General features: G+C 47.5%; 1 protein-coding gene across 1 annotated transcript in view; it reads left to right on the top strand.

Moving 5' to 3' along the window:
• The first annotated feature begins 11082 nt into the window (after positions 1–11082).
• Positions 11083–27354, top strand: part of CABLES1 (Cdk5 and Abl enzyme substrate 1) — a 102763-nt gene continuing 86491 nt past the window's right edge. The window contains exon 1 of the mRNA XM_052660436.1: positions 11083–11942. Coding sequence (XP_052516396.1) covers positions 11083–11942 — 860 coding nt within the window. The remainder of the gene's footprint in view (positions 11943–27354) is intronic.

The following is a 27354-nucleotide window of genomic DNA, read 5'->3' as shown; positions in this document are numbered from 1 at the left end:
ATTTGAAGAGATAATACATGTCCGTGAAGCAAAATTCAAAAGGTATCAAAGAGTTCAGAATGAAAAGTTACCCCTCTGTTCTCCAACCACCTGGCTTCATTCCCAGGAAGCAACCACCATTCCCATATTCTTGGGAATTCTCCAAGAAATCATCTCTACACAGTACAAGTAAGTATGTATGTGAGTTGTTATTTGTTATTTAGTATAAGGAGTATAAAATACGCATTGTTCCTGCAGCTTTCTTTTTTTCAGATGACACTACATCTTGGAGACTTTTTCATAAATATTCATAATGAGTTATTTCATTCTTTCAACAGCTGCACAATTTTTCATTATGTGGATGTGCCAAAATTTGTTAACCAGCCCTGTGATGGTTTTTTCCAATAGTTTCCTATTACAAGGAACATTCCAACAAATATAACCCTGAATATTCTTCATCTGTACATGTGTTAGTATATCTGTAGGGCAGATTCCTGGAAGTAGGTCACAGGGCAGAGTGCATGGTCCACGTGCTCTCTGAAGAGTGGTCCCAGTCTACACTTCATCAGAGTATCTGTTTCCGATCCCTTAACCAAGGCACAACAGACAATGTGCTTTCAACCTTTCTGACCTTGGCCAATCTGATTGGTGAAACTTGTTTCCCGTTAGAGTTTTCTTTCTTTTTTTTTTTTTTAATTATGCAGAAGGAGGAGTAGCCTTTTATTTTCTGAATGTGCAAGACCCACTTGTATTTCTTATTCTGGGAGCTATTTCTTCATATCATTTGCCCATGTTTCTCCTGGATTGTTGGCTTTTCTTTAATTGACATTTAAGATTTCTTTAAATATTAAAGAAAGGTGCCTTTTGCAAAGTGAATTTGCAAATATTTTCCTCCAGTATGGTTGTCTTTTGATTAGTCTGGTTCCCTTGCCCCGCCCCACGTGTGCCACTTGTGGAATCTTAGTTTCTAGGCCAGGGACTGATCCCAGGCCACCAAAATGAGAGCGTCAAGTCCTAACCACTGGACCATCAGGGAATTTCCTACCCATTTTGTTTTTATTATTTTAAAAATCTTTTAAAAATAATCATTGCCAAGCCATATAGCATGTGGTATTCTATAATAGTTCCTCTACCAGGGATTGAACCTGTACCCCGTGCATTGGCAGCACAGGGTCTAAATCACTGGACCCCCAAGGAAGTCCCAATTTACCTTTGCTTTCATTGCTCTTGGGTTTTATGTCATATTTACAAAGGCTTCTCCCCTATCTGAGCTGATTTTTTAAATATTCTTTCATTAATTTTTTTCACAAAAAATTTATTAAGTTCTGACACTGTTCCAAGCACTGCTTTAGGGGCTGGAGTTTCGGTGCTGAACAAGGCAAACCATGAGTACAGGTTCTGAGCTCTTTTGCTAAGGTCTTTGGCACTTTTCCTAACTACTTACGTGATTTAATTTTTTTACATTTAAATATTTCTTCCATTGGGAATTTAACCTGGTATAAACTGTGAGGGATCTACTTTTTTTTTCCCAATTGGCAACCCAGTCAATCTTGGCATCACTGGCTAAATAATTTATCTTATCTTTACTAATTTGAGATGTCAGTTATCATATGCTAAATTCCCCTAGCTCACACATTTTTATGCTAAAAAAAGGCCTCAGATAAATGTTCTGCTTTCAGCTTCACCAACAGACCCCTCAAGCTGTCAATTTTTTCTTTTCTAACTTTTTTATTTATTTTATTTTTTGACATCATGGTGCAGCATGTGCGATCTTAGTACCCCCACCAGGGATTGAACCTGCATCCTTAAAGTGGAAGCACCAAGTCTTAACCACTGAATCACCAGGAAAGTCCTAGTCTCTTTTTTTGCCTACAGAAGCACTTGGTGGGAAGAGTGAGTACCAGCAATATCTTTTCATCCTCTCTGAAAGTGAAAGTGTTAGTCCCTAAATTGTGTCCGACTCTTTGCATCCCCGTGAATTGTAGCCCACCAGGCTCCTCTGTCCCTGGGATATCCCAGGCAAGAATACTGGAGTGAGTAGCCATTCCCTCCTTCTCCAGGGGATCTTCCTGACCCAGGGATCGAACCTGGGTCTCTTGCATTGTGTGTGTGTCGGGGTGGGGGGGTGGGGGGAGGTGTGGAATTCTGTACTATCTGAGCCACCAGGGAAGCCTTTTCATCTTCTTTACTCTTTTTAAATTTTTTTTTTTTTTTGCTTTTTTGGGTCTCCCTTGCTGCCCAGGGCTTTCTCTGGTTGTGGTGAGTGGGGACTGCTCTTCTTTGTGGTGTGAGGGCTTCTCATTGTGGTGACTTTTCTTGTTGCGAAACACAAGCTCTAGGTGCACAGGCTTAGTAGTTGTGGGGCATGGGCTTAGTTGCTCCACAGCATGTGGAATCTTCCTGGACTGGGGATCGAACCCATGTCCCCAGCATTGGCAGGCGGATTCTAAACAACTGGGCCATCAGGGAAGTCCCATCCTCTTTACTCTTTACAGTAGTAACCTCCAAGATAGAGTGTGTATCTCCATTTTCCAAGCAAGGAAATTAGACCTAGAGAAGTTAGAGAAGTGTCCCAGTAGGCTGGACTTTCCTATGTTACCTGCCCGGCCCTTCCTTTCTTCTGGGAATGCCCCTCCCGCTGTGACCATCCTCTGCCTCTGGGAGTGAATGCCTGTTAGCCAAGATGAGACGTCCAGGGCCTGCTCCACACAAGCTCTGCCAATCAGTCCTCCTTTGTAAATTTGAGATGGAAACCCAGGGGGCCCAGACTCTGTAGGTTATAAAGGTCCAGCCTGTTTCTTGCCCAGTGGACTAAAGGAACAGAATCTGCAGAGGGAGTGTGTGAACCAGGAGCTAGAGAAGGTTAAGGGGGCAAGAAAAGGCAGGCTCCCAAGTGTTCAAATCCACATACTCTCTGTGCCTGGGACCCACCTGTATTCCTATTTGTGTGTCCCTTGAGACCTTCATATACCCTTATTTTTTTAAGACTTTTTTTTTATATGAACCATTTTCAAAGTCTTCATTGAATGTTTTACAATATTGTCTCTGTTTTTATGGCCTGTTTGTTTGATGAGAGGTATGTGGGAGCTTAGCTCTCCAACCAAGGCCTGAACCCACAACCCTTTCCAACTCCCCCTGAGTTGTAAGGTGAAGGCTTAACCACTGGACTGCGAGGGAAGTCCGGAAACCTTCCTATACCTTTAGATATTATAAATATAATAAATTCTCCTTAAGCCACTTTGACTTGGGTTTTGGTCACCTGTGATCAAAGGGATTCTTGAATGTGGCTGAAATGAGCCCAGTTCTAGAAAGGCTTATTTCTAACACCTTCTCTCAGGTACATCACAAAAGGGGGCCAGGATCCTGTTTTGACTCTGAACTGTGTCTCAAAGGGCAAATGAGGAGTGATTATGGCCAGCGTAGGGGCTCCAGAGACCAGTGTCCTCTGCCATTCCCCCTGCGAGCCTATCTGTAATCAGATTAGGGGGTTGTGACAATGCAAACACAGAATCTTCTTCTCATTCTATCTAATTAAGTTATGATTTAGTAAAATGAGACCTTCCGACCTTTCCCTGGGCCCCTGTATGAAAGTGTAGACCAGGAACTCCTGCCAGAATGCAGCCAGCATCTTCCCCTCTCATCTGGGCTCCCCTTCCCAGGGTATTGTTGCCTGTTTCAGGAATTACAGCTGCCCCCCAGGTTGGAAATCTGGAAGCCAGTTTCTCCTCAATTCCTCATGCCCTTGACCCTTTTTTTCCATTCTCACTGCCAATTCCAAGCGCTACTGCCTCGGGCCCAAATTGTTGTAACAGAGTCCTAACATTATTGTCCTTGTGCCTTTGCGAGGCCTGAAATGCCCCGTCTCATATGTACACTAAAATCCAAGTTCAAATACCACCTTCACTGTGGGGCTTCTCTGACCCCTAGGATTCAGCTGCTCCCTGTGACATGGACCTGCACCCTAAGATGTTAAGGAAAAACTTATCCAGGGACCAGCTTAATTATCCAGTTAAGCATGACCCCAGAGGCTTAACTTGTTTGAGCCTCTATTTCTATACATATTCGATAGAATCAACAGCAGGGCTTTGATGAGAATTCAGTCAAACTATTAGGTAGAAATGACCGTCTCGGGGCTTGCACCTAAAAGGGAACCCATCCTCGTTCCCTTTGCTCTCTCTCGCCAGTTTTTTCACCAGACTGCTAACTCTTCGGAACTGGAACCTTGCATTACAGAGAGCATGGCATAAAGCGGGAGCTCAAAGCACGCTGAGTAAATAAACACGTAAATGAAAGATTGAAGGGAAAAAACCCTCTCCACTCTTGACTCTCTGTTCAATCCCATGTGCCCACTTGCCAAATTAATAGTCCTTCTTATAGTCCTTCAGTTTGGCTCTCAACACATGCATCACTTCTTGTTCAAAAAAAATCACCTATGGGTCTCCAGTACCCATAGGTTCAAATTTCTTCCTTTAGATTACGGATCCCTCATGATCTGGCCCTAAATACTGTTTTTTGGTGTTATTTCCCATTATTCACTGCCGCAGGTTTTGGTTTTTTTTTGGTCATGAGGCATGTGGGATCTTAGTTGCCTGACCAGGGTCTGAACCTGCCCCCACTGCATTGGAATCACGGTATCTTTACCATTGGACCACCAGAGAAGTCCCTGCTACAGTCCTTTCAATGTCGCTGTTCTGGGAGGTCTGTTCATTGCCAGCCAGTTCCAAAAAGTCCTTTCCTTTCTTATCCCTGGCTCAGCACCTTCATTCATACTTGGTTTCCTTCCTAAAAGAATTTCCTTCTCTCTGGCTAACCACCTCCTACCCATCTGTAGCAAAGAAAGCTAGTTGCTTCCTAATATCCCTAAAGAAATTGAAAAAAGTTCCCCAATAATTCCACCAGTTAACATTTGACCATATTTTCTTTCAAGCTTTATTTCCAGGCATTTAAAAAATATTTTAAAAAATATTCATTGGAAAGCAGCTTCTATAATGACCACACACTTATTTCTATTTATATAAGCAAAAAGAAGCAAATAAAAATCACCATAACCCTACCCGTCTTAGCCAATTATTTAACCTTTTGGTCACATGTACCCTTTAGGCACATATTTATATTTAAAATGATTCTATTTTTTCACAAAGTTGAGATATTGTGATCTGTTTAGTTTCTATTCTATTCTGTTTGTGTTAGCATTGTTTCAAAAAAACATTTTTCATCTCATTAAGAAAGCTTGGTAAAGATAATTTAAAAAAAAATAGAAGCACAATATCCCATTGTTTGAGAAAACCATTTTTTACTTACTTTTTCCATTGCTCCATATTTAGGGTTTCCTTTTTCCAAGTTTTCTTTAAACAATGCTGTGATGAATATTTTTGTGCATACATGTTTGACCTGGTTTCTCAACAGCTCCTAAGAATTATTACAGTAACTACATTTCTTGAGTGGTTACCTTTTCCATGCATTAACCGCACCATTACTGCTCAGAAACCTAGTAACAATGCTATCAATGTACAAAGTAGATATTACCATTCCCATTTCACAGGTGACAGAACTGAAGCACAAAGCATAGCATACTCAATGTTCTCACAACTGTGATGCTGCTGCTGCTGCTAAGTCGCTTCAGTCGTGTCCGACTCTGTGCGACCCCATAGACGGCAGCCCACCAGGCTCCCCCGTCCCTGGGATTCTCCTGGCAAGAACACTGGAGTGGGTTGCCATTTCCTTCTCCAATGCATGAAAGTGAAAAGTGAAAGTGAAGTCAGTCGTGTCCGACTCTTTGCGACCCCATGGACTGCAGCCTACCAGGCTCCTCCGTCCATGGGATTTTCCAGGCAAGAGTACTGGAGTGGGTTGCCATTGCCTTTTCTGCAAAACTGTGATAGTGGGCCCCAAATTTAACCCAGGCAGTGTGACTCCCAAGGCCAAGCTCTCAAGCACAATTTTAAGGCTCATGATACCTTTACCAAACGACTTTCCAGAAAGGCTGTTCCAATAAGAATGTCCATCACTCATTTCTTCTTCTTTCAAATGCTTGGTAGCCAATTGCATTTCAGTTGCTCTGAGCTGTCTCTTCATGTGGTTTGCCCATCTATCAGTGAAGGTTACTATGGACCACTAATTAGCCCAGCTATCTTCCCAGCAGCAAAGAAGTGATGTTTCCCTCAGAATCTGGCCACATTCATCCCACTCTGATGTGAGAGTGACCTGAGCAAACGCAAACGCTATAAAATAATTATTTTATACTGGGAGACACAGAGCCTTCTAGTCCTGTTGTTCTGTGCACAATCTAGGGGAGCCTTCATCTAGAAGCTGGCACCATATGTAATTTGCATGTTCAGGAGTTATAATTACGTGAAAAGTGCTTTCTTTGTACATGTGTGCATGCTCAGTTGCTTCAGTCATGTCCAACTCTTTGCGACCCCGTGGACTGTAGCCCATCAGGCTCCTCTGTCCACGGGATTCTCCAAGCAAGAATACTGGAATGGTTGCCATAGCCATCCTCCAGGGGATCTTCCCCACCAAGGGATCGCCTTCTGCACCTCCTGCATTGCAGGTGGATTCCTTACCAGTGAGCCCCTGGGGAAGCCCCTTCTTTGTACATGACATGCTTATTCACGCATCAGTTCAGTTCAGTTCAGTTCAGTCGCTCAGTCGTGTCCGACTCTTTTCGACCCCATGAATCGCTGCACGCCAGGCCTCCCTGTCCATCACCATCTCCCAGAGTTCACTCAGACTCACATCCATCGAGTCAGTGATGCCATCCAGCCATCTCATCCTGGGTCATCCCCTTCTCCTCCTGCCCCCAATACCTCCCAGCATCAGAGTCTTTTCCAATGAGTCAACTCTTCGCATGAGATGGCCAAAGTACTGGAGCTTCAGCTTTAGCGTCAGTCCTTCCAAAGAAATCCCAGGGTTGATCTCCTTCAGAATGGACTGGTTGGATCTCCTTGCAGTCCAAGGGACTCTCAAGAGTCTTCTCCAACACCACAGTTCAAACGCATCAATTCTTTGGCGCTCAGCCTTCTTCACAGTCCAACTCTCACATCCATACATGACCACAGGAAAACTCATAGCCTTGACTAGACAGACCTTAGTCAGCAAAGTAATGTCTCTGCTTTTGAATATACTGTCTAGGTTGGTCATAACTTTTCTTCCAAGGAGTAAGCGTCTTTTAATTTCATGGCTGCAGTCACCATCTGCAGTATAATTTAAAAAAACACAGGTTAATTTCAAACAAAATAAAATCAAGTTTGTTATAATTCAAGTATCAAAGTAATACAAAGAATTCATTGATTTTTAAATGCCAATATCATAAATATTCTGCAATTATAGCATGATGAGCATAAACAATTTCCTTTTGGAATACTGAGGACACCTCAGGGAAGCATCTGAAATGTATTTTCTTAACATAGTCATCTCAAAGTAAATTTTCAGACTTTTTGGTCTGCTGGATTTTTTTTAAAAGGGTCAGTGATTATTTGTATTAATAGGCTCTTTTTCTCTCTTTTTTAATTGACTCCCATATATGTCAATCAAAACAGTTTGTGCATGCAATTACAGTTTTCAGAATGGGTGCTTGGAAGGGGCAACATGAAAGTAAATTAAAAAAAAAAAAATACCTTGGTAAACCAGAAAGAACTAGACTTCAAGTTCTAGTTTTTTGTGGTTGCAGTCCATGAGGAATTTGCAGAATTTTCTCTTCCTGAATTGAACTTCTTCCTTCCTCCATTTCCCAGGTGTTGCCTGAGGCCTCCCCTCAAATAAAAACTACTTCACACTATGATAACATGTATAGACAGTCCAGTCAGATTGCTCAATTGATCACTTAATCAGAGTCCATCTTACTTCAATGTGCCTGGGCTTTTGGTTTTTACTACTTCCGGTGTCAAGGGCACAATGGTTAAAAGCTATACTTCTTTTTATCCCTTTTGTAGCGGGACAGTGCTGTGCACATAAAAGTTGCTTAATAATACTTAATCCATGTATAAATAGGTGAAAAATAAGTGAATTTGGAAAAATTCAGGGAGCAAGTAGGTGAGTATGGTATAAATAACAGACATTTTAAAAAGTACCTTAAAGTTTATAAAACACTTCTCAAGCAATCTCATTTATACCTCAAAATAACCCAGAGGAAACTGGCTTGGAAAAGTTAAGAGATTTGCTCTTGACACCCAGATCCCTTCCTCCAAAGCTTGTTTTAGTGCCGTTATAGTTGACCTTCAGTAAGAATATGAAATTAAATGTGCAGACTGCACCCCCCTATAAAACGTGCACACCAGCAGAGGGCGCAAGAATATGCATGGGTCTTGGAATAAAATTTGCATCCTGGCCCAGGCTCTTTAAGAGCTACTGACCTTGGGCTAATCTAATTTTTTTGAGTCTCATTTGTAAACTATTGATGATAACCCCCGTCCCCCCGTTGCAGTGTGGTCATAAGAATAAGAATTAGAAATATTCTGTGGCTAGCACATAGTAAAGTGTTAGTTGCTCAGTCATGTCCGACTCCTTGTGACCCCATGGACTGTAGCCCACCAGGCTCCTCTCTCAATGGGATTCTCCAGGCAAAAACACTAGAGTGGGTAACCATTCCATTCTCCAGAGGTCCTCCTGACCCAGAGGTGGAACCCTGGTCTCTCATATTGCAGGCAGATTCTTAACCATCTGAGCCACCAGGGAAGCCCAGCACATAGTGGGTGAACAGTAAATTGTATCTCTCCTGATCACCATAAGATCACAGAACCAGTTAATTCTTGTTTGATGCTTACTAAATATTTGATATTAGTTTGCATATTTAACCCTTAAAATAGCCTGAATGGGCAAATAAATGAATATTGATGAAAAAATTTAATACCCAATGCTGGCAAGAGTGAGGAAGCAGATTGTAGCAACTTTTCTGGATAGAAAGCCTTAAAAATATGATCGGGGCCAGATCATCTTGCCCCAGCATCTATTTAACCTAAGAAAATAATACTGGATAAGTAGCACGATTTAGAAAAATAGAGGATGTCATCATCACTCTTTATAACAGCAAAAGGGAGACATCCTAAATGTTCAATGTAGGGCATAGGCTTAATAATTATAGTTTCTCCATCAAATTGAACACTGTGCAGTCATTAAAATGATGCTATATAAAAATAAATACAATGATGCTATAGAAAAATATTCTTAAAAGGAGGATAATTGAAACAGCAAGTAAAGATCACAAGAGACAAACAGCCTGCTTTAACCTGTTTAATAAACACAGGACAGAAATCAAAATTGTAATAATTATTTCCATATGAGATGAGATTGTTAATGAAGCTTTTTCCCCCTACTTCTCTTTACTTATTCTGTAAATGTTCTGCAATTAATATATATCACTTTTGTGATTTAAAAAGTCTTTCTTTTACATGTGCAGTGGAGGTGGTTTTTTTAAACACTGCCTGCCAGCACAACCAGAACAGTGGTCAAGTAAATTAAGTTAGTTGTAATAGAGTAACTTGGGAGTTTCAAGAAGTTAAACAGAGTAATTAAAAATCCTAATGAAATTACACAGAGCTGGTCACTTAGCTGCAATAAGGCTGCTCTATATTCTTGGTTCCACTTTTTCAAAAGGCCTAAAAATGGCATAAAATAAAAAATGAACAATTGTTCATGTAAAGGGCCAAGTTTGGCCTAAGCCACTGTAACCTGAACTCGCCCATATCTCCTCCTCCAGGCTGGCTGCATGTCTCTGGAAGGGTGTATTTGCCCTGCATTACTCAATTTACTTTCCTGAACTTGAAATGGAGTGGAATTTCAATGTAGAGTTACCCATTAGCTCCAAGGCTAAATTTAAACCTTTAATTAAATTAATCACTTGATCTTAAACACATTGCTTCTCCCTCAGGAAAGTGTAGAGAGGTTTCTTAGATGTCAGAGAACTCAAGTCAGTGTGACAACTGTTACTACTGCCTTTGATAAGTCACCCAAACCGCAGAGGGAAATCTGCAGGCATTTTCAGATGGTCCATGGTAAAGCCCCCTCTACCCCAGAACAGAAGGTTGTTGGCGGTGGGGCTGGGGTACAGCATACTGCCACCCCTCCCAGATCCGTCGTTGCAGCTCTGGAAGGGTCACTGCATGCATCCTTGGACAGGTACTTATTTAATAGAAGACACTGGTAGGGTTTGGGGTTGTTGTGCACCCCGGGGTGTGTATTTATAACAGGAGCTGCGTCCTCAGCCTGCAAATGAATGAGACACAAACTCAACGGTCAGCGACTGCTTGCTGGTGGGACTGTCCACATAAAGGGGTGTGGCCTTACTCGTGTAACTATTAATAAGGACTTATTTCTCGGGGCCCAACAAGGGCAGCGCGGGATCCAGTTAACAAGTTTGCGGGCCAAATCGCTTCAATTCCAGTAACTCGTCCCGCAGACCCATAACCCTCCCGGGACCACATCCTCACGCGTGACTCGGAGCTCTGCTCGCGCTCCGCAATTCCCAGTCCAAGCGCGACGGGGAAGCGTGCTCGCCTCCCGCACCTGGGCGCGCGCCCCGGCAGGGAGCCACCAACTCTCCCCGCAGTCAGCTAGGACTACCTGGACCGCCAGGCCGATCCCCGCCCCGCCACCCGCTCGGTTTTCCCTTCCTCCTCCTCTTCCTCCTCCGCCGGCCCCCCCGCCTCCCGCTGCCTGCCTGCGCGGCTGCCGCCTGCGGCTTTGTTTTCCTCCCAGGTTTCACCCCCCCCACACGTGATACTGTGTTGTTTTTTTTTGCATAGAGCTTTTCGCAGAGCGAGCGCGGGGCGCGCGCACCTATAAATATCGACCCGGGGGCCAGGGAGCCGGAGATCGCGGGGTCCCGGAGGGCCCGGCACCGATCCCGCAGGCGGGCGGGCGGGCGGGCAGACGGCCAGCGAGCCAGCCAGCAGCCGCGCGCGTGGGCTGGGGCGGCGGCGCCCCCCGCCCGAGCACCGAGGGGCGAGCATGGCCCGCCCGCTGGGGGGCCGGGCCGCCGCGCACGCCGCCCGCGCCCCGCGCCCTGCCCAGCCCGGGTCACCGGCGCTCGCGCCCGCCGCTTAGCACTCGGGCGCCACTCGCTTCTCCGGGGGCATCGCGGAAATCTCGCCGCAGACGGACACAATGGCGGCGACTGCCGCCACCACGGCCGCCACCGCCGGCACGGCCGTCCGCAGCAGCAGCACCAGCAGCGCCTGCACCGACGCCGCGGGCACTGGCAGATTGCAGCCACCGCCGCAGCCCCGGCCCGCGGCCGCAGCGCCGGCCCAGCCGCCGCTGCCGCCGCCCGAGCCCCCCAGGAAGCCGCGCATGGATCCGCGGCGCCGCCAGGCTGCCCTCTCCTTCCTCACCAACATCTCGCTGGACGGCCGGCCGCCGCTGCAGGACGAGGAGTGGGCCGGCGGCGAGGACAGCAGCGCGGCCAAGCCCGGCAGCGGCTGCGGCGCGAGGACTCGGCTCAGCCTGCTCGTCGCCGCCGAGCGGGGCGGCTGCGGCGCGCTTTCCGCGGCGGGCGCGGCGGCGGCGGCGGCAGCGGCGGCTGGATCGGGCCCCTGCCTCCCGCCGCCCTCGCCGCTGCCGCCGCTCGTCCCCGGCGGCCACGCGACCGTGCTCGGCCCCGGGGCGGCCCGGGGGTTCGCGAGCCCCCTGGGCGCCGGCCGGGCGTCGGGGGAGCTGTGGCAGCCGCCCCGGCCCGCGCCTTTCGCCGCCGGCGTTCAGCTGCAGCCGCCAGACGGGCCCGGGGACGCCGGGCCGGAGGAGCTGGAGGAGGACGATGCCTTTACCGGAGTGCACATGCCGGCGGCCGCCTTCCTGAGCTCCGGGACCCCCGGGAGCGGGAGCGGCAGTCGGGGCCGCCTCAACTCGTTCACTCAGGGAATCCTGCCCATCGCCTTCTCCAGGCAGACCTCGCAGAACTACTGTTCGCTGGAGCAGGCGGGCCCGGGAAGCGGCTCCAGCGCCTTCGAGCAGCTGCAGAGGTCCCGGTGAGTAGCCAGGACGCGGCGCGCGCCTCTCCTGACCTTGCCCGGCTGGCGCTCTGCTGCGGGACACCGGGCGCTCCCACTGCCCGCGCCCTGCTGGATCCCTGGGCTTCTGGCGCGAATTCCAAACCGCGAGGGCACTCGGAAGAAGGAAGGTCTCTGGGGAGCGCGTGTATGTGTTCACACGTGTGTGCACGAGCCCAGCACTCACCGAGAAGCACCGTGCTCATGCAAAGGGGGTTGGAGGTAGAGGTTGCGGGAGCCCACCAAAAAAAGTGGCATCAAAACCTCTCATTGCAAAGAAAAGAGCACGAGCTTTCAGAAACCCGGGCCGGACCCGGATAAGCACTCTTCTCACGCCCGGCAAGACTAGGCAGGACTCAGAGTCCAGCAGTGGGTCCGGCAGCCGGCCGAGCGGCGCGTGTGAGCCTTAACTTGTCGCAGACACGCCGCCGCGAATGCCTTCTGAGAAGTTCTGCCTGCGCTCCAAGTATTCCAGTGTCCCAGGAGCACTTGGTATTTTCCTTTGCTTTCCTAAGAAAAGGAAAGCCCTTCTTATGTGCCCTTGAAGGCCTTGAGGGTGGGGGATAGAGAGGAAATAGGGCTTGAGGATTCTATTTTGCATCCCAACGTGAATTCGCTGAAATGAGTGAAAAGTTTTTCACCTTTCGAAAGGTTGTGTTTGGTAGCTTAAGTAATCTCCAGGTCTTAAGCATCTTAGCAAAACCGTGAAATGCTGGACACTTGCCCATTCAGGAAATGGCTAGAGCTTGTTCCAGGCACCCTGGGCTGCATCAGGCAGGTGGGATGGGGGGCGAACAGGAGTGAGCAATCGGGAGGAAGTGCAGGCCTGGTTCCTGGGAGGGAACGCCCAGGCTAGTTCGTTAGGAAGGCCTCCTATGGCTCAGTTATGTCAGCTTCCTGGGGCCTCAGTTTCCCTTTCTGGGATGGGAACTTGCCAGTCCGTTGCAGGCCTGGATATGAAAAAGGAGAACCTTTTCTGTTACAGCCTCTCTCCTGTGATGCTCCTCTGAACACTTAGGCTTTTTCTGGTCTATTAAGAAGGTGGCCTGTTGGAAAACTTAACTTCCTCTCCCAATGGTCGGATGGTGATGAATGGACCAGGCTCCTTCAGAATTTTGTCCGGAGTCTCTTTCCTCCCAAGTGTTGAAATAAGGACCCTGTTTGGTGTGCAGCATCGTAGTTGAGTGCACATGTCTGCAGACAGGGGTGTGGACCTGTCAGCCAGCCTTGTGATGTCCCCAGATGATTAGTGATGCTGGGCACAGGTGACCATCTGGGCCTGAGTTTCTTGTCAGGGCTCACATCTCCCCCAGAGCATAGCAGGCCAGTGGGCGGGAGGGAAGGAGGATCCCTTCCTTTCTGGGCGAGTGGCTCAGACTCAGCAGTTTCCCAGTGGCTTGACATCACACACTGGCTCCTAATGACTCTGTAGTTTGAGCCTGAGCCCAGCTTGTCCAGTGGGTCAGAGCAGGAGTGGTAATAAACATAGGTGTTATTCTAAGCCATGTGCCAGACTGGCCTGTGTCTCATGCTTGACAGATGTGTTCCCCTGCTTGCAACAGCTGGAGATCAAACGACCTCACACTTCGTCTCTGAGAATCTCCTTTAGACGATCTTGTGTGTCAATATTTCTGATCCCCCAAATAGCCAGATTTAACTGCTGATCCTATAAAGATGAACCCCGTGGATGTTTTATTGATCCCCTCCCCCACACACACATTAAGATGAGTGAGTCAGTGTGATGCTTCCTTACTTGACAGTCGCATTCATCTTATGACTTTGGAATTATCCGTATCTGGCAACTTGACAGGCTTTTTAAAAAATTACAGCTGTCAACAGAAACCGTGTCAAATTTAATATGCAGAGAGGAAATAAATCGGTGAGACTGAGATTGAAGAAAGGCCCTGAAGTGTGAGCATGGCCATTTCTCATGTCCAGAAACTTGGAATCTTCTAGGACACTTTGCTTCCTACACTGCACTGCTTACAGGAGTTTTGTCAGAAGTGCGTTGTTTTTCTGATCCCTAGAGAGAACTTTCACATGCTTAGATGAATTGTGATGTGGCATATAGACTCATTTGAATCAGGCCCAGGGCCAACTTAAAGAACTTAGGGTAGTTTAAAGAATGTCATTTACTTTCCTGGTGTGCCTCGCTTTAAGAAATACTGCTTGCCTGGGTGGTTCCATATACTATTTCATGCATGTTCTCCTGGGGTGTCATTTTTAAATCATATATTTTCCTTGGATTTGTTTCTTGCAATTTAAAGAATTCCAAACAACCTTGCTGCTCAAAAGTGAGTTCTTGGACCTTCACAAACCCTCAGGTCCCATTCTGGATTACTTGAGTACAAATTTGCATTTTAACAAGATCCCCAGATGATTCAATACAAGTGAAAGTTTGGAAGAAGCTGCCATAGTTCATCTGAAATCTGCCTCTTTTTTCCCCATGAACTTGGAATTTCACATATTCAGTTTGTTATGGGTATATAAAAATCAGAATCTCCTGATCCGAAATCTTATTTATTTTGTTACTTTCATCTGGGCACTTATAAGACTAATCACATTTATGACTTGTACTTCAAAATCTTGAAATATGACAGGAAAATGTGTGTGCCCAGACCTCGGCACAGATGTGTTGATGGATTGATGACACTGTCTCTGTGCTCTGGGCTGGAGAGTTGATATTTATCACAGTGAATTCTCACAGCCTCCCTATGTTAGATTCTTTCTCAGAACCAGTGTTGCCCAAGATAGGACTCCATATCTTTGAGATCCAAACCTGACATCCTTCTTTCTTTCTTGTTGTTGTTTTTTTTTAATATATATTTATTTATTTGCCTGCACTGGGTCCCAGCTGTGGCATGCAGGACCCTCGATCTTTGTTGCGGCATGCAGAATCCTTTTAATTCCGGCATGTGGAATCTGTAGTTACGGCATGTGAACTCTTAGCTGCGGCAGGTGGGATCTAGTTACCTGACCAGCGATCAAACCAGGCCCCCTGCTTTGGGAGCGCAAAGTCTCAGCCACTGGACACCATGGAAGTCCAGAACTTGATGCCTTTCCTCTGCCCCTGCATGGATCACTGTGCCGGGCATGCATAGGGCCAAGGAGAATTTGGGAGGTATGGACCCTACTAGATGTTTGTCCAGGACACATAGCAGGCCAGTGGTGCTTGTGTGATTCTGTACACCCTCTCCGAGTCATCCTCCCCACATTTAGCTTTGCTGTTCGGGGTCCCTGGCTTTGCTGCTACTGCCAGTCTCTACTGAAGTGCATAGAGACCCCAGGACCACAGGCCTCATGGATGGGGCTCCAGGGATGGGAAGCCAGTGTGCTGGGGTTTATGCTGGGTTTGCTCTGTGGCTAGGTGTCAGAAGGGGAAGCCAGAAAGATGCCTTCTAGCTTGACACCCTGTTGTGTTCTCTGCCCAAGGAAGGCGTTAATAGGTGAAAGGGAGTGTGTTTCAAGGATTTCTTTCACTTGAAAAGGTTCCCCTTAGGTAGCAGCTGGCAGCAGTCCTGGGTTCCTCCACTTCCTGGTGCTGCTGAATTGCAGAATGGGGCCCAGGTGAACACGTGTGCACCATGGGGCCTGATGAAGGGGTGCGTGGGGACCAGGGTATTCATTTCAAACAAGGTGAGGATTTTGCTTCTTAGAACATCTCTGCTAACAGTGTGCCTTGTGGAGACTCCGGTCTTAAATGGAAAGAGCCCGTGGTGCAGAAGAGCCCCAAGCCTTGGATTCCAGTCCCCCCACTTTGTCACCTGTCTGCATTGTGACTTTGTGACACTGTGTTTTAGCTGTAAGCCACCTGACCTTTCTGGATTTTAGCAATAAGCGAACCCAAGTTATTGTTGAGCCATCTTTCCAGCAATGTGCATTGTGGACACCAGGGGTACAGCCCAGGCTGGTCTAGGCCTTGGTCAGGATGCTGCCCTGTGCCTCCTCCCAGGGCCTGAGACAAGAGCCCAAGGTTCACCTGCTGCCCTCTTCCTTACACTCACCAGGTTGTCAGGTTGTGGGTGAACTCGGAAGGGGAAGTGCATTGGAAGCCTGCCCACTGCTGACAAGTGCCCAGGGAGGCAGCAAGTTCAAGTGTGATCCTTTGTCCTCCGGGGAGGGTGAGGAAGCCACAACCTGGCTCTGCACTGTGTCGCCATAGCCACCCCAGGGAGCCCCACCTGCCTGGACTCTTTTCCCCCGGGAAGGAGAGTTGTTAGGTAGGGAGAGGGCAAGGGGCAGGCGGCCTTTGAACACACTGGGAGGGAGCAGTAGGTGAGGCTGGATGAGGTGATAGCATGTCGACCAGGAATGCCAAGCTGGTACCCTGCCCCTCTGGGCTCAGAGCCAATCCCTGCCCTGGCTGGCAACCAAGGGCAGGTGGCTTCACCTCCTCACCTCAGTTTTCTTCTGGGATGAAAGCGCTGGGACAGTGCAGTGGTTAGTGCCCTGTGACCTGCCTTGGAGGCCGGGCATAATGCCTGGGGACGAGTGGATAACTGAATCTCAGCTTCAGATGAGGAGGTGGAGGTAAGTTTATCCCGGGTGGCTCCCATAGGCAGGATGTGCGTTAATGGATGAAGGAATGGGTTTCCCAGGGTGGCAGGGAGGGTCAGCTGTGCTCCTCTGGCTGCGGAGGTGTCACAGCTGGCCTGCCTGCTCCATCCTGTGGCTGGAAGCCACAGCCACTGAGGCAGTCCAGCCCTGTCTCTACAAGCCCCGGCACAGAAGTGATCCGTGGTGCCCTCCTCTGGGGAGGATGGACCGAAAGGCCATCAGGGTTACACAGTGCTTTAGTAGATGTTGATTTTGGGTCCCGACAGTGTGGAGAAGCAGGAATCCAGGGTCACAGAGTGAGCAGAGGATGACCCTATGTTTTAGGGTTTTATGTCATGGAGGAAATTCTAGTTTGGGGACCTAAAGCCTTGTATGATTTATTCAACAACATAATGAATATCCTTGTTCCAGGAAACAAGGACAGGGGACCAGCCCACATCTCTGGGGACAGAGCCCTGGGCGGGGGCATAGGTCTCACCCATTTCTATAAGAGTCAGAGAACAAACAGTTTATCAACAACATGATTTATTCATGAACGTGATGAATATCAAGTAAGACGTACCAGTTATGGGAGGTACAGGCATGAACATAGTCTTTGTCTGTTGGGAGGCACACATCGACAAGACAGTTTTTCTGGTGATGAGAGCTTGATTAGAGCTGAGCCTGTTTTCTGAGCCCTAAACAGGGCAGAGACACTTCATGTGCCCACCGTGGGACCTGGCTCAGCGCCTTGATGCAATATTTGTATTTAACTACCACATCCCAGGTATGGTTCTAAGGGAACAACGCATGAGCCGGTTCACATTTCTAACAGCACTTACACAGCATCACCCTTATTCTGAAGCACAGAGAGGTTAAGTTACTGGCCGAGGGTCGCTCAGCCTGCTTGTGGGCAGTCTGGCTCCAGGATATGTGTCTGAACGCGCTTGTCTCTGCTCTGCTGTGGTTTGAGTCAGGCTCCTAAATGCTTGTTCGACTGGCTTCAGCTGGATGGGGGTGAACGTGGCCTCCGTGACCTCTAAGAGCAGTGCTGGCCCTGCAGTTTCCTTATTTAGGCCTCTCTCCTCTGTCCCTGTCTACAGGGATCCAGTCTGCCACGCCCCCGTTTCTCGGCCACACCCGAATTCCCGTCACCTTTGTTACCTGTTTAGTCCACCTGGGCTCTGTGCCTCCATGGGAGACAGGAGAACCAGGAGCCTGGCTCCCCTGGGAATTGGGTGTATGGTGGTAGTTCTCCCACTTCCTTAGTGCTGAGGGTCTCATCCGTGAAATGGGAATGATAATACTACCTCCCTCCTGGATGTGTTTCCTTTTTGTGGACCCTTGGTGTCTTTTCAGCATCGCCCCTTTTCCCCAGCTCAGGGGTCAGCACGCTGAGGCCCAGGAGCTGCTTATAAATGATTTTCTGGGAAACAGCCGCTGCTGTTCATCTCTGCACTATCTTGGGCAGCCCTTGTGCTACAAGCAGAGTAGAGTAGCTGCGGCAGAGGCCACATGGCCCGCAGAGCCTAACTGTTTGCCCTCTGACTATTACAGAAATGGTGGAGACCTACGCCCCCGCCCAGGGCTCTGTCCCCAGAGATGTGGGCTGTTCCCCTATCCTTGTCTCCTGGAAGCTCCTGGCTTCTGTTTGGACCCGCCATCCTTTCTCCCCAGCTGGCAGAGGGACCTTTCTGAGGCCCGCATCGGATCCCGGCAGTCTTAAACTCCTTTTCTTTCATGTGTGGCCAGCATGCTCCCTGCTCCCCTGCACGCCTATCTTCTGCGCTGGCTTCACAAAGGGCATCTGGGTTCTGGCACCCACTGGCTTCTCCATGGGATGCTTCCCCACCAGACGCCCCTTCTTCCGTTGCATCACCCATCACCCTGCAGAGTCCCCAGGTATGGCGCTGAGCACGCCCTCCTAGGGATGACTTTCTTCCTTCTCTATGGGTCTGAGTGCACCTGTCCCTAACTCCTTGGCGGCTGGGGGACTTGCTGGTGACAGGCCTGGGAGTGTTCCGCCACCCAACTTTCTGGGTCTTTTATTTTTAACCAGAATCACTCTCAACATTTTATTTGGAAAATCAGCCACTCTACCACCTCCTCCCTCAGTCCTGCAGCAGCGAACCTCCCTCCTTGAGTGTCTCTCCTCTCCCCCTGCGTCATCCACCCATCCACCAACCCCACCCCATCCACGTTGGCTTCTCCCCGCTCTGCAGGGAGGGGAAGCAGCACCTTCCTGCGTGCTATGGGCTTCATATACTTTGGTTGTTTAGTCCCTAAGTCGTGTCCAACTCTTCGCGACTACGTGAATTGTAGCCCACCAGGCTCCTCTGTCCATGGGATTTCCCGGGCAAGAATACTGGAGTGGGTTGCCATTTCTTCCTTCAGGGGATCTTCCCAATCCAGGGATTGAACCCAAGTCCCCTGTATTGGCAGGTGGGTTCTTTACCACTGAGCCACCAGGGAATCCCCTCATATGCATTCTTTTGCTTTATTTGTGTGGCAATTCTAAGACAAAGGGCTTATACACATATTAGAGCTGTGGACCATGAGGCTTGGAGGGCTTAAGGAAGCTTGCCAGAGGCCTCATAGCTGGACTCTAGAGTTAGAATTTGAGCCCTGGTCTCTCTGGCTTCTGATCTGGGTTTCTGCCAGAGCTGAGCGTATACTGGACTGACTCCGTAGGGACGGGACGACCAAGGAATCTGCGCTGATGGGTAACTGAAATCAGTCATAGTGGGAGCATTTACACCACAGGAATCAGGCAGTGGTTGTTACAAGCCAGGGCTTGGCTTTTTCCCTTTCACAGAGCTGGTCTGTCTGCACGTGTGCCAGGGCCTCACCACACGTCTCTTGGTTCCATTCTCCCCTGGGGGGCTGTGCAAAATGTGGTCATCAGAGGAAGAGTGAAAAAACAAACATTTTTATCAGAATCTGTTACTTGACATGATTCTGTGAATTTCTCAAAAGGTCACCACCATCACCACCCATTTTACACCTCAAAAAAATATCTAACAACCCTCCACCTCAAGTTTCAAACTGCATGCAATTTAGAAACTAAACTTTCAGACACTAAGTCTCAAACAGATTGTAGTATTATCTGTAGGAGTCATAAAATCATTACCTGTTATTCTCCTTTACAAACTATGTGATGCATTTTTATTTTTGTTTGGTTTTTAAAAGTCTCTGAGATAATACATTCAATCAGGGTTTCCTGTTTTGTTTTGTTTTTTCCCCTCTTTTTGTTTGTGTTAGCATTTTGGATAATTGCACACTAGTTTATGTTTAATGGGATTATTATTAATGTGGTTTGGAGTTTATTGCTGAACATTTGGTCACAAAGACAAAAGCTTATAAAACAGAGCTTGGGAATACTAGACATTTAGGACTTGGAATATTGTAATAATGTGTGTGTTCGTGAAAGGATACAATCTTATCCCCAATTTAAAGGGTAGGAGTGTACTTAAATCTAAGTTTAACCCATGACAAATAGACGGCAAGCCATTCAGGAAGAGACTAACAAAATATTGGAGAATGCCAAAGATTTGTGTGTCTAGCACACTGGTTTTTATTTTAAAGCATTTTACTCATTGACCCAATGATTTATAGAACAAAGTGTCTAGTTTGATCATCTTAGGAAGGGGATGGGGGGTTGTGAGAGATGGAAGAGCAGCCAAAGTCTATAACGTTTTGCTTAAGGACTAAAATTGGCATGTTGGCATGGGGGGTGTGGATGGGCAAAATAGGTGAAAGCAGTAAGAGGTGCGCATTTCCATGTTTTTAAATGCCAAACCACCAGGTTGTACCCCTGAAACTAATGTAATAGTGTATGTCAACTATATTTCAATTGAAAATAATTTTAAAAATTGGGATATTAGGGGATAAATGGTCGATATGATGTGGAAAAGTGGTTCTTGATGAAGTTTTTTATGTTTTATTGAATCAAATAAAGTTTTCTATTAAAGAGGGAGATATGAGGAAAGAAGATGAGATTGCAAATTACAAAGGTGATTGTGTAAATCCTTGAGGATTCAGTTTATCCACCACAAGACAAACTTCTGATTATTAAGTTCTACGTACTTGTTTGGGGCTTTACAATTTACAAAGCGCTTTCGTATATACTAAATAGTTTTCAGAAAGGCAATGTGGTAGCTGTTTTATAGACTAGAAAGTTGAGACCACGAAGAACGAAGTGGTCATGTCCACGGTCACGTACCCCACAGATGGCAGAGCTGGAATTTTGAAACCTGGGTTTTCTGGTTCCAAGCCGAGAGTTTTAAAAATAAACCACAAGCTCTAATGTACTTGTTTCACTTAAGAAAAACAAAGAACTCTATTAAATGCTGTAGAATTTTATTCTCCTTCCTGCCCGCAACTTCCACTTGTATATTAGTTAACCTCCAGAGAGCAAAAATGCTAGGGCCTCATGTATTTCAGACCTATGGGCTAGAGTCAACCAAAGTCAGGATGTTCAAGTACAAAGAAATATTGTGCTGTAGTTTTGGCCAGGAACACTTTCTCATCAAGCAAGGATTCTGACTTTCATATGATAACCTCGAGGGACAGGCCAACAGAGAACCTTGGTTTGGGGCCCGAGTTGTGGAAAATTTTCCCAATAACAACAGCTTTCTCCAAACAGTAGCTTGATGTTGTTTCCTCCTTTCCCACACCCCTGCTGCTCTGCCTCCTTCCCAGAAAATTGAGTGAATAGATTCAGGAGTGGATGCCTCAACCTTGGAGTCAGACAACTATGCCACATAGCAACACATTTTGAGGAAACTCTTGCAACCCCTCTGAGCGTCAGCATCCTCACCTGTAGGATGGGGATAATAATCCCTGCCTGGGGACTTCCAGTGGCTGAAACTCCCCTCTCCCAATGCAGGGGACCCGGGGTTTGATCCCTGGTTGGGGAACTAGATCCCACATGCCATATCTACGAGTTCACATGCTGAAACTAAGACCCAGTGCAGTCAAATAAAGAAATAAAATTTTAAAAACTTCCCGCCCTTTTCAGGGTGTTGTGAGCATGAACGTGAGAAGCACCTAGCAGAGGTTTGGTCCTTGGTGGTTGACCGATAAGACCGTAGCTGTTTTGTGCACGGTTGCCCTGCTCTGCCCTATACCATCAGTCAAAAAGCAGTTGGGAAGCCTGACAGGGTCTGCTTAGATCATCCAGAGGGGAGCTTTTTGCTTCCAGATGATTTACCGCATCGGTTCAATTTCATAAATAGTAAAATAAGATCAGAGCAGCTGAGGACACCACCACCCCCTCCCTTAGCGTTTTTGTCCTTTTGTTCGCTGGGAAACAACAGTCTCGAGGACAGGGCAGCAAGAAGGAGGTGAATCACATGTTCGGTGTCATCTGCTTAGAGCAGCACAGCAGTGCGGTCTAGAGCAAGAGCCGGTCCGGTCCACACCCAGGTGTGCAAGACACTGCCTTGCCCATCGGGACCGCAGGAGGGGAGTGCTACCTGCCAAGACAATTCTGGAAGATGCGTCTCTGCTCCCTCACCTCGCAGAAGCCGTGGCCCTCCTCCTGTGGTCTGCCTGCTGCCTGCTTAGCCGCCTTCTCTAGGCAGGACACCCCTGGAGTCTGAGGGCTCTTGGGGCACCCTCAAGGTCCTGGGGCCATGATCATGGAGTCGGTTGAATGCTGCTTCGCTGATGGACTTGGCATCCCCTCCCTGCTCGCAGGTCTCTCTGCACCTGGCTCTTGCCTTTGCTCTTGACCCCTTGGGAAGACAGAGGTGGGGCTTGTTCAGGTCCCCGGTGTAACCCATGTGGCATGGGGTCAGCAGCAACCTACGCCCCTGCACATGCCAGGTTGTTCACACGCCTGTGTGTGAACCATCAGGTCACTTGGTGGTTCAGGGATCAATGGACCAGCACCTACCTTCCAGAAGAGAGAAGAACTACAGGCTGAGGCAGCGGGGCTTCCTGGTCCCCCTCTGGAGCGGGCGGTTGTCCTGGAGGTGGCCTTGGAGCTGAGCCTACAGGGACTGGCAGCCCAGCGCTAAGCGCCTGGTGATGGAGATGAACTTCATTTCAGAGGAAGACAGGAGGCCTGTGAGCAAGGACAGGTGTGAACAGAGCTGGGGGTTATGCAAACTGGAGGCAGATTGGCTGGAGGAAGGAGAGCAGTGCCTTTTGTATTTAACCCTTTTGGCATCTTAGTCATCACTTCAGAAAGAGGAACTCATGCCCATGAAAAAATTTTCTGTTCTGGGACTTCATCTATTTTTATACAGAGAGAATTTTAGAAAGAATTTCAGGAGGTTCATGGACACTTGGAAACTTCTGGAGGTAGGGAGACCAGCGAGGAAGCTGGCGTTAGGAGCCCCAGAGAGAAGTGGAGACCGGAAGCCTCTGCCGTCACTAACCCCCAGCACTAACTTGTTACTGTGATGCTCGGCGACCACGTGGATTTGGGGCGCTGCCTGTGCTTCATGAAGTCCTTCGGGTCACCCATTTCTGCAGCTCTTGTGGGTATGGGGTTCCCACCTGGAACCTCAGAAACGTTCTGACCTTATTTGCAAATATGGATGCACCTTGGAGATACTGCAGGTTCAATTCAAGACTAGGATGGAGACAGTGGGGATCACTGACTCAAAAAGAAGATAGAATCGACAGGCTCCAATTCTGGTAAAGAATCTGCCTGCCATCGCAGGAGACCTAAGAGACGTGAGTTCAATCTCTGGGTTGGGAAGATCCCCCGGAGGAGGGCATGGCAACCCACTCCAATATTCTTGCCTGGAGAATCCATGGACAGCGGAGCCTGAGGGGCTACAGTCTGTGGGGTCGCAAGGAGTTGGACACAGCTGAGCATGCACGCACACGCGTGACTTGGGTGGTCGCTGCCAGCTTGTGTCCAGTTAGAGACTCTGAAATAATCACCTGCAGGTGTAGGGCTGCGACTGTGGTGCATGGCCAGAGGGGAGGGCCTTGGTCCCCTCAGGGCCTGCGACGAGCGCCATGGTGGATTTGACCTGCTTGTGGTGGGGAGGGCTGGCTTCTGGAGGTGTCTAAAGGGTGAACACGGGCTGGGAGGAGTGTGTAGACCACAGGACCAGCCTGGGCAGGGTCTCTGGTGGGAAGAAGCAGGAAATATGAAGGAAGTAGACGAAGGGCAGGCGGTGTGTTTGGACCACAGGCAGGATTTTGATGTTCATCAGCAGAGCAATGTGATGTCACCAGCCAGGGGGAACCAGAGTAAGACCTGTGTTTTGAAATGATTGGGCCGGCAGCAGCGTGGAAGGACAGTTAGATGAGAGAAGCCACAGATGGGAGGAAACCACAGTTTGTAGCTACTGTCCTGGCAGAGGATGGTGGCGACTGGGCTGGAGTGGCAGTGATGAGGGAGGGGAGAAGGGGGTGGATCCCATAGGGATTTAGGGTGCAGCAGAATGAACTTGGAGATGGACTGGTTGTGGAGGGCGGGGTGCAGAGGCCTCAAGGGATCCCCCCACACACATACACAGGTTCCAGTGTGTGGACTGATGGGATAGCAGAGCCATCTCAGTAACAGAGAGGATGGATGTGAGCACAATCCAATGCTATGCGTTTAAGAAATACTCTCTAGAAGAAAAAACTGCAGACCTGAAGATGACCCTGTTTCTTTCTTTATTTAATATTTATTTATTTGGCTGTACCGGGTCTTAGTTGCAGCATGCAAGATCTTTACTTGCAGCATGCAAACTCTTTGTTGTGGCATGTGGGATCTAGTTCCCCGACCAGGGATCAAACCCAGGCCCCCTCCACTAGGAGCTCAGAGTCTTAGCCATCGGACCACCAAGAATGTTCTGACCCTGTTTCTTCTTGTTGTCTTGTTTCTCATAACATTGTGCCTTTACTCTCCAGATAGCTCGAGGTGAAGTATATAGGGTCATAAATAATGTATTGGTTGAGGATGTATACATTTTCAGCTTCAAGAGAAACCAAGTTTTATGCTCATTGGTCTTTTGGTCTAAAAATTCTGATGTTACCTTTTAAGGTAAATGCTGAGCATGTCAATTAAAAAAAAAAAGTCAGATTTTGTGCATTTCAGTTAAGACGTATAATTTCTTTTTATTAAAGAAAAAAAGTACCCTTGAGAAAGATCATGAGATTTTTTTTTTTTTTTCAAACAGTTCCTGGGTTCAGCTCGTGCATGTTTGCAGCTAATTACCAGGTGTTGAAGTCTGAGTGATCTCGAGTGTGGAGGATAAAGACATGTTCTCAAGAGAAGGAAAACATGCCTTTGCAAAGCTGCGTAATAGTCTGCTGCAGTAACTAAACAAGCACCCAGTGTCTAATGATTTTGTACTTACTCTGTTATTCAAAGTAAGGCCAGGATGCGGTCTTTTTTTTTTTTTAAGTTATTTATTTATTTGGCTGTGCCAGATCTTAGTTGTGGCATGTGGGATCTGGTTCTCTGACCTGGGTCTGCTGCATTGAGAGCACAGAGTCGTAGCCACTGGACCACCAGGAAAGTCCCAGGACACAGTCTTAGCATTCCAGTAGCAATCTCATCTTTTTCTTGTTTTACGGGTGGTTTTTCATAATCACCGTTTGCTTATTGCACACTAACGTGATGAGCTGCAGAGCCATGTGGAAATAGCCTCATATCTCAGATCTGCCATTTCCTGGGTGTGCCCATAGGCAGATTCCAGAATCTCTGTACGAGTGGGACATATTACTAATTACATACCCCATTCCAGTATTCTTGCCTGGGAAGTCCCATGGACAGAGGAGCCTGGCGGACTACGGTTCATGAGGTCACAAGGAGTCAGCTACAGCTCAGTGACTAAACAACAGCAGTTTCATGGCACAACAGCCAGGATTAAATCTGATTTCTCTGAAGTACTTTGCACAACGCTAGGTACATATATTGTTGTTGTTCAGTCTCTTAGTCATCTCTGACTCTTTGCGGGCCCATGGACTGCAGCACGCCAGGCTTCCCTGTCCTTCACCATCTCCCAGAGTTTGCTCAAACTCATGTCCATTGAGTTGGTCATGCCATCCAACCATCTCATCCTTTGTCATCCCCTTCTCTTCCTGCCTTCAGTCTTTCCCAGCATCAGGGTCTTTTCCAGTGAGTCAGCTCTTTGCATCAGGTGACCAAAGTATTGGAGCTTCAGCTTCAGCATCAGTCCTTCCAGTGAATATTCAGGATTTATTTCCTTTAGGGTTGACTGGTTTGATCTCCTTGCTGTCCAAGGGGCTCTCAGGAGTCTTCTCCAGAACCACAGTTCGAAAGCATCAATTCTTTGGCACTCTGCCTTGTTTAAGGTTCAATTCCCACATCTGTACATGACTACTGGAAAAACCATAGTTCTCAGCAAGTATTCAATGTAATTATTATATCCCAACTCCTCTGCTGATGCTCTTTCATAGAGGCTGACATTACTGTGTAAATGAGGGAATTGAACTCCGTGGAGCTCACTTTTCTCTCCAGTGCACAATGGAGTTTGCAGAGCTGGGATCCTGTCTAATCCTGAACCACACTCTCGCCACTGAGTTTGATTGCCTTTGTCATGTGTTAAAAGTTCATCCAAACAAGTTTTGTGACCTTCCTGAGCAAAACAGGTTTTGCTTTAGGGTCCGGATGGTTTTCTGGACACTTGAACTGTCCAAGAATATGTGCAGGTCTTTATCAGGTACATATCCAGCCCATGTTTGGCTATGTGTCTGTGGGGAGCTGCCCTAGGTAGCTCAACCAGATTTTTTATCTGACCCTGTTTGTTCCAAACACAAGCAGGCAGATTGGAGGAGATGGTAAGGGAATATTTCAGTCCAGTCACTCATCTAGATACACCCTCCCTCTAAGCTGTATTTCACAGAGCTAGAATGAATTTAGCCAGTAGATCTTTATTAAGAGGTGCAACATTTGTTATCTGTAACTTTAGTTCTTTGAAGCCAGAAAAAAGAAAAAAAGAAGTCAAGACTGAAATATAAGGAAGTCGATAAGATACATGCTGGCTGGTGAAATATGGAATTTTTTAAATCTTTATTTATTTTTTAATTAACTTATTTTAATTGGAGGAAAATTGCTTTACAATGATGTGTTGGTTTTAGCCATACTACAATGAGAAACAGCCGTATATTATATTTAATGCATATATATGAAATCTGAAAAAATGATATTAATGAACCTATTTGCAGGGAAGGAATGGAGACACTGATGTAGAGAAGGGACTTGTGAAATTTTTTTTTTTAAGTGTATTTACTTGGGAGTTAGGCTTTGATTTTATATTGTCGCAAATTGATACCAGATGCCTGCCTTCCAGACAGACTCCCAAGCTGATCTCAGAGTGTCAGTTGGAAAACAAATCACTTTGCCATTTGGAATGCCAATTGATATTTTAGAAGTTTCCTTTTGTTTTCAAAGGGGAAATAATGCATATTCCAGACCCGGCAAACAGAACTTTTATAAATGGCAATTAACAGAGGATGCCCAAGGGAGGAAGTCTCCAGTTTCTTATTTTAACGCTGGCAGATGTAATCGAAGTGACATTTTATTAGTATTGGCATCTCCTGCTTGCCCTGGGAGCTGGGTCAGCCTTGTGTAGCCATGGTCAGAGCCAGGAGCTTCATCCCCATCCTACTTCAACCTCAGGTCGGAGGAAGAACACAAGAGCACTGTGTCCAGGGCAGCTGGCCTCGTGTTGTCTCCGCAGGACCCCAGGCTCATGGGTTGACTTGTTCATTCCCTCCACCCCTCCCCTCAGTGGCTTAAAAAAGTGGCTTTTTGTTTCGAGTCTTACTTGGGTCTCAACAGTGATCCCTTCTCCTCCAGGCAGTTTTTCTCCCTGGCTCTGGCCTGGGAATGACTCATAGAGTCTTGAGTAGCCTGACACCTCTGCTGCATTCC

This window comes from Budorcas taxicolor, chromosome 22 (genome assembly GCF_023091745.1).
Source record: "Budorcas taxicolor isolate Tak-1 chromosome 22, Takin1.1, whole genome shotgun sequence".
In the NCBI taxonomy this organism is placed as follows: domain Eukaryota; kingdom Metazoa; phylum Chordata; class Mammalia; order Artiodactyla; family Bovidae; genus Budorcas; species Budorcas taxicolor.
This window is presented reverse-complemented; position numbering and strand designations above follow the sequence as displayed.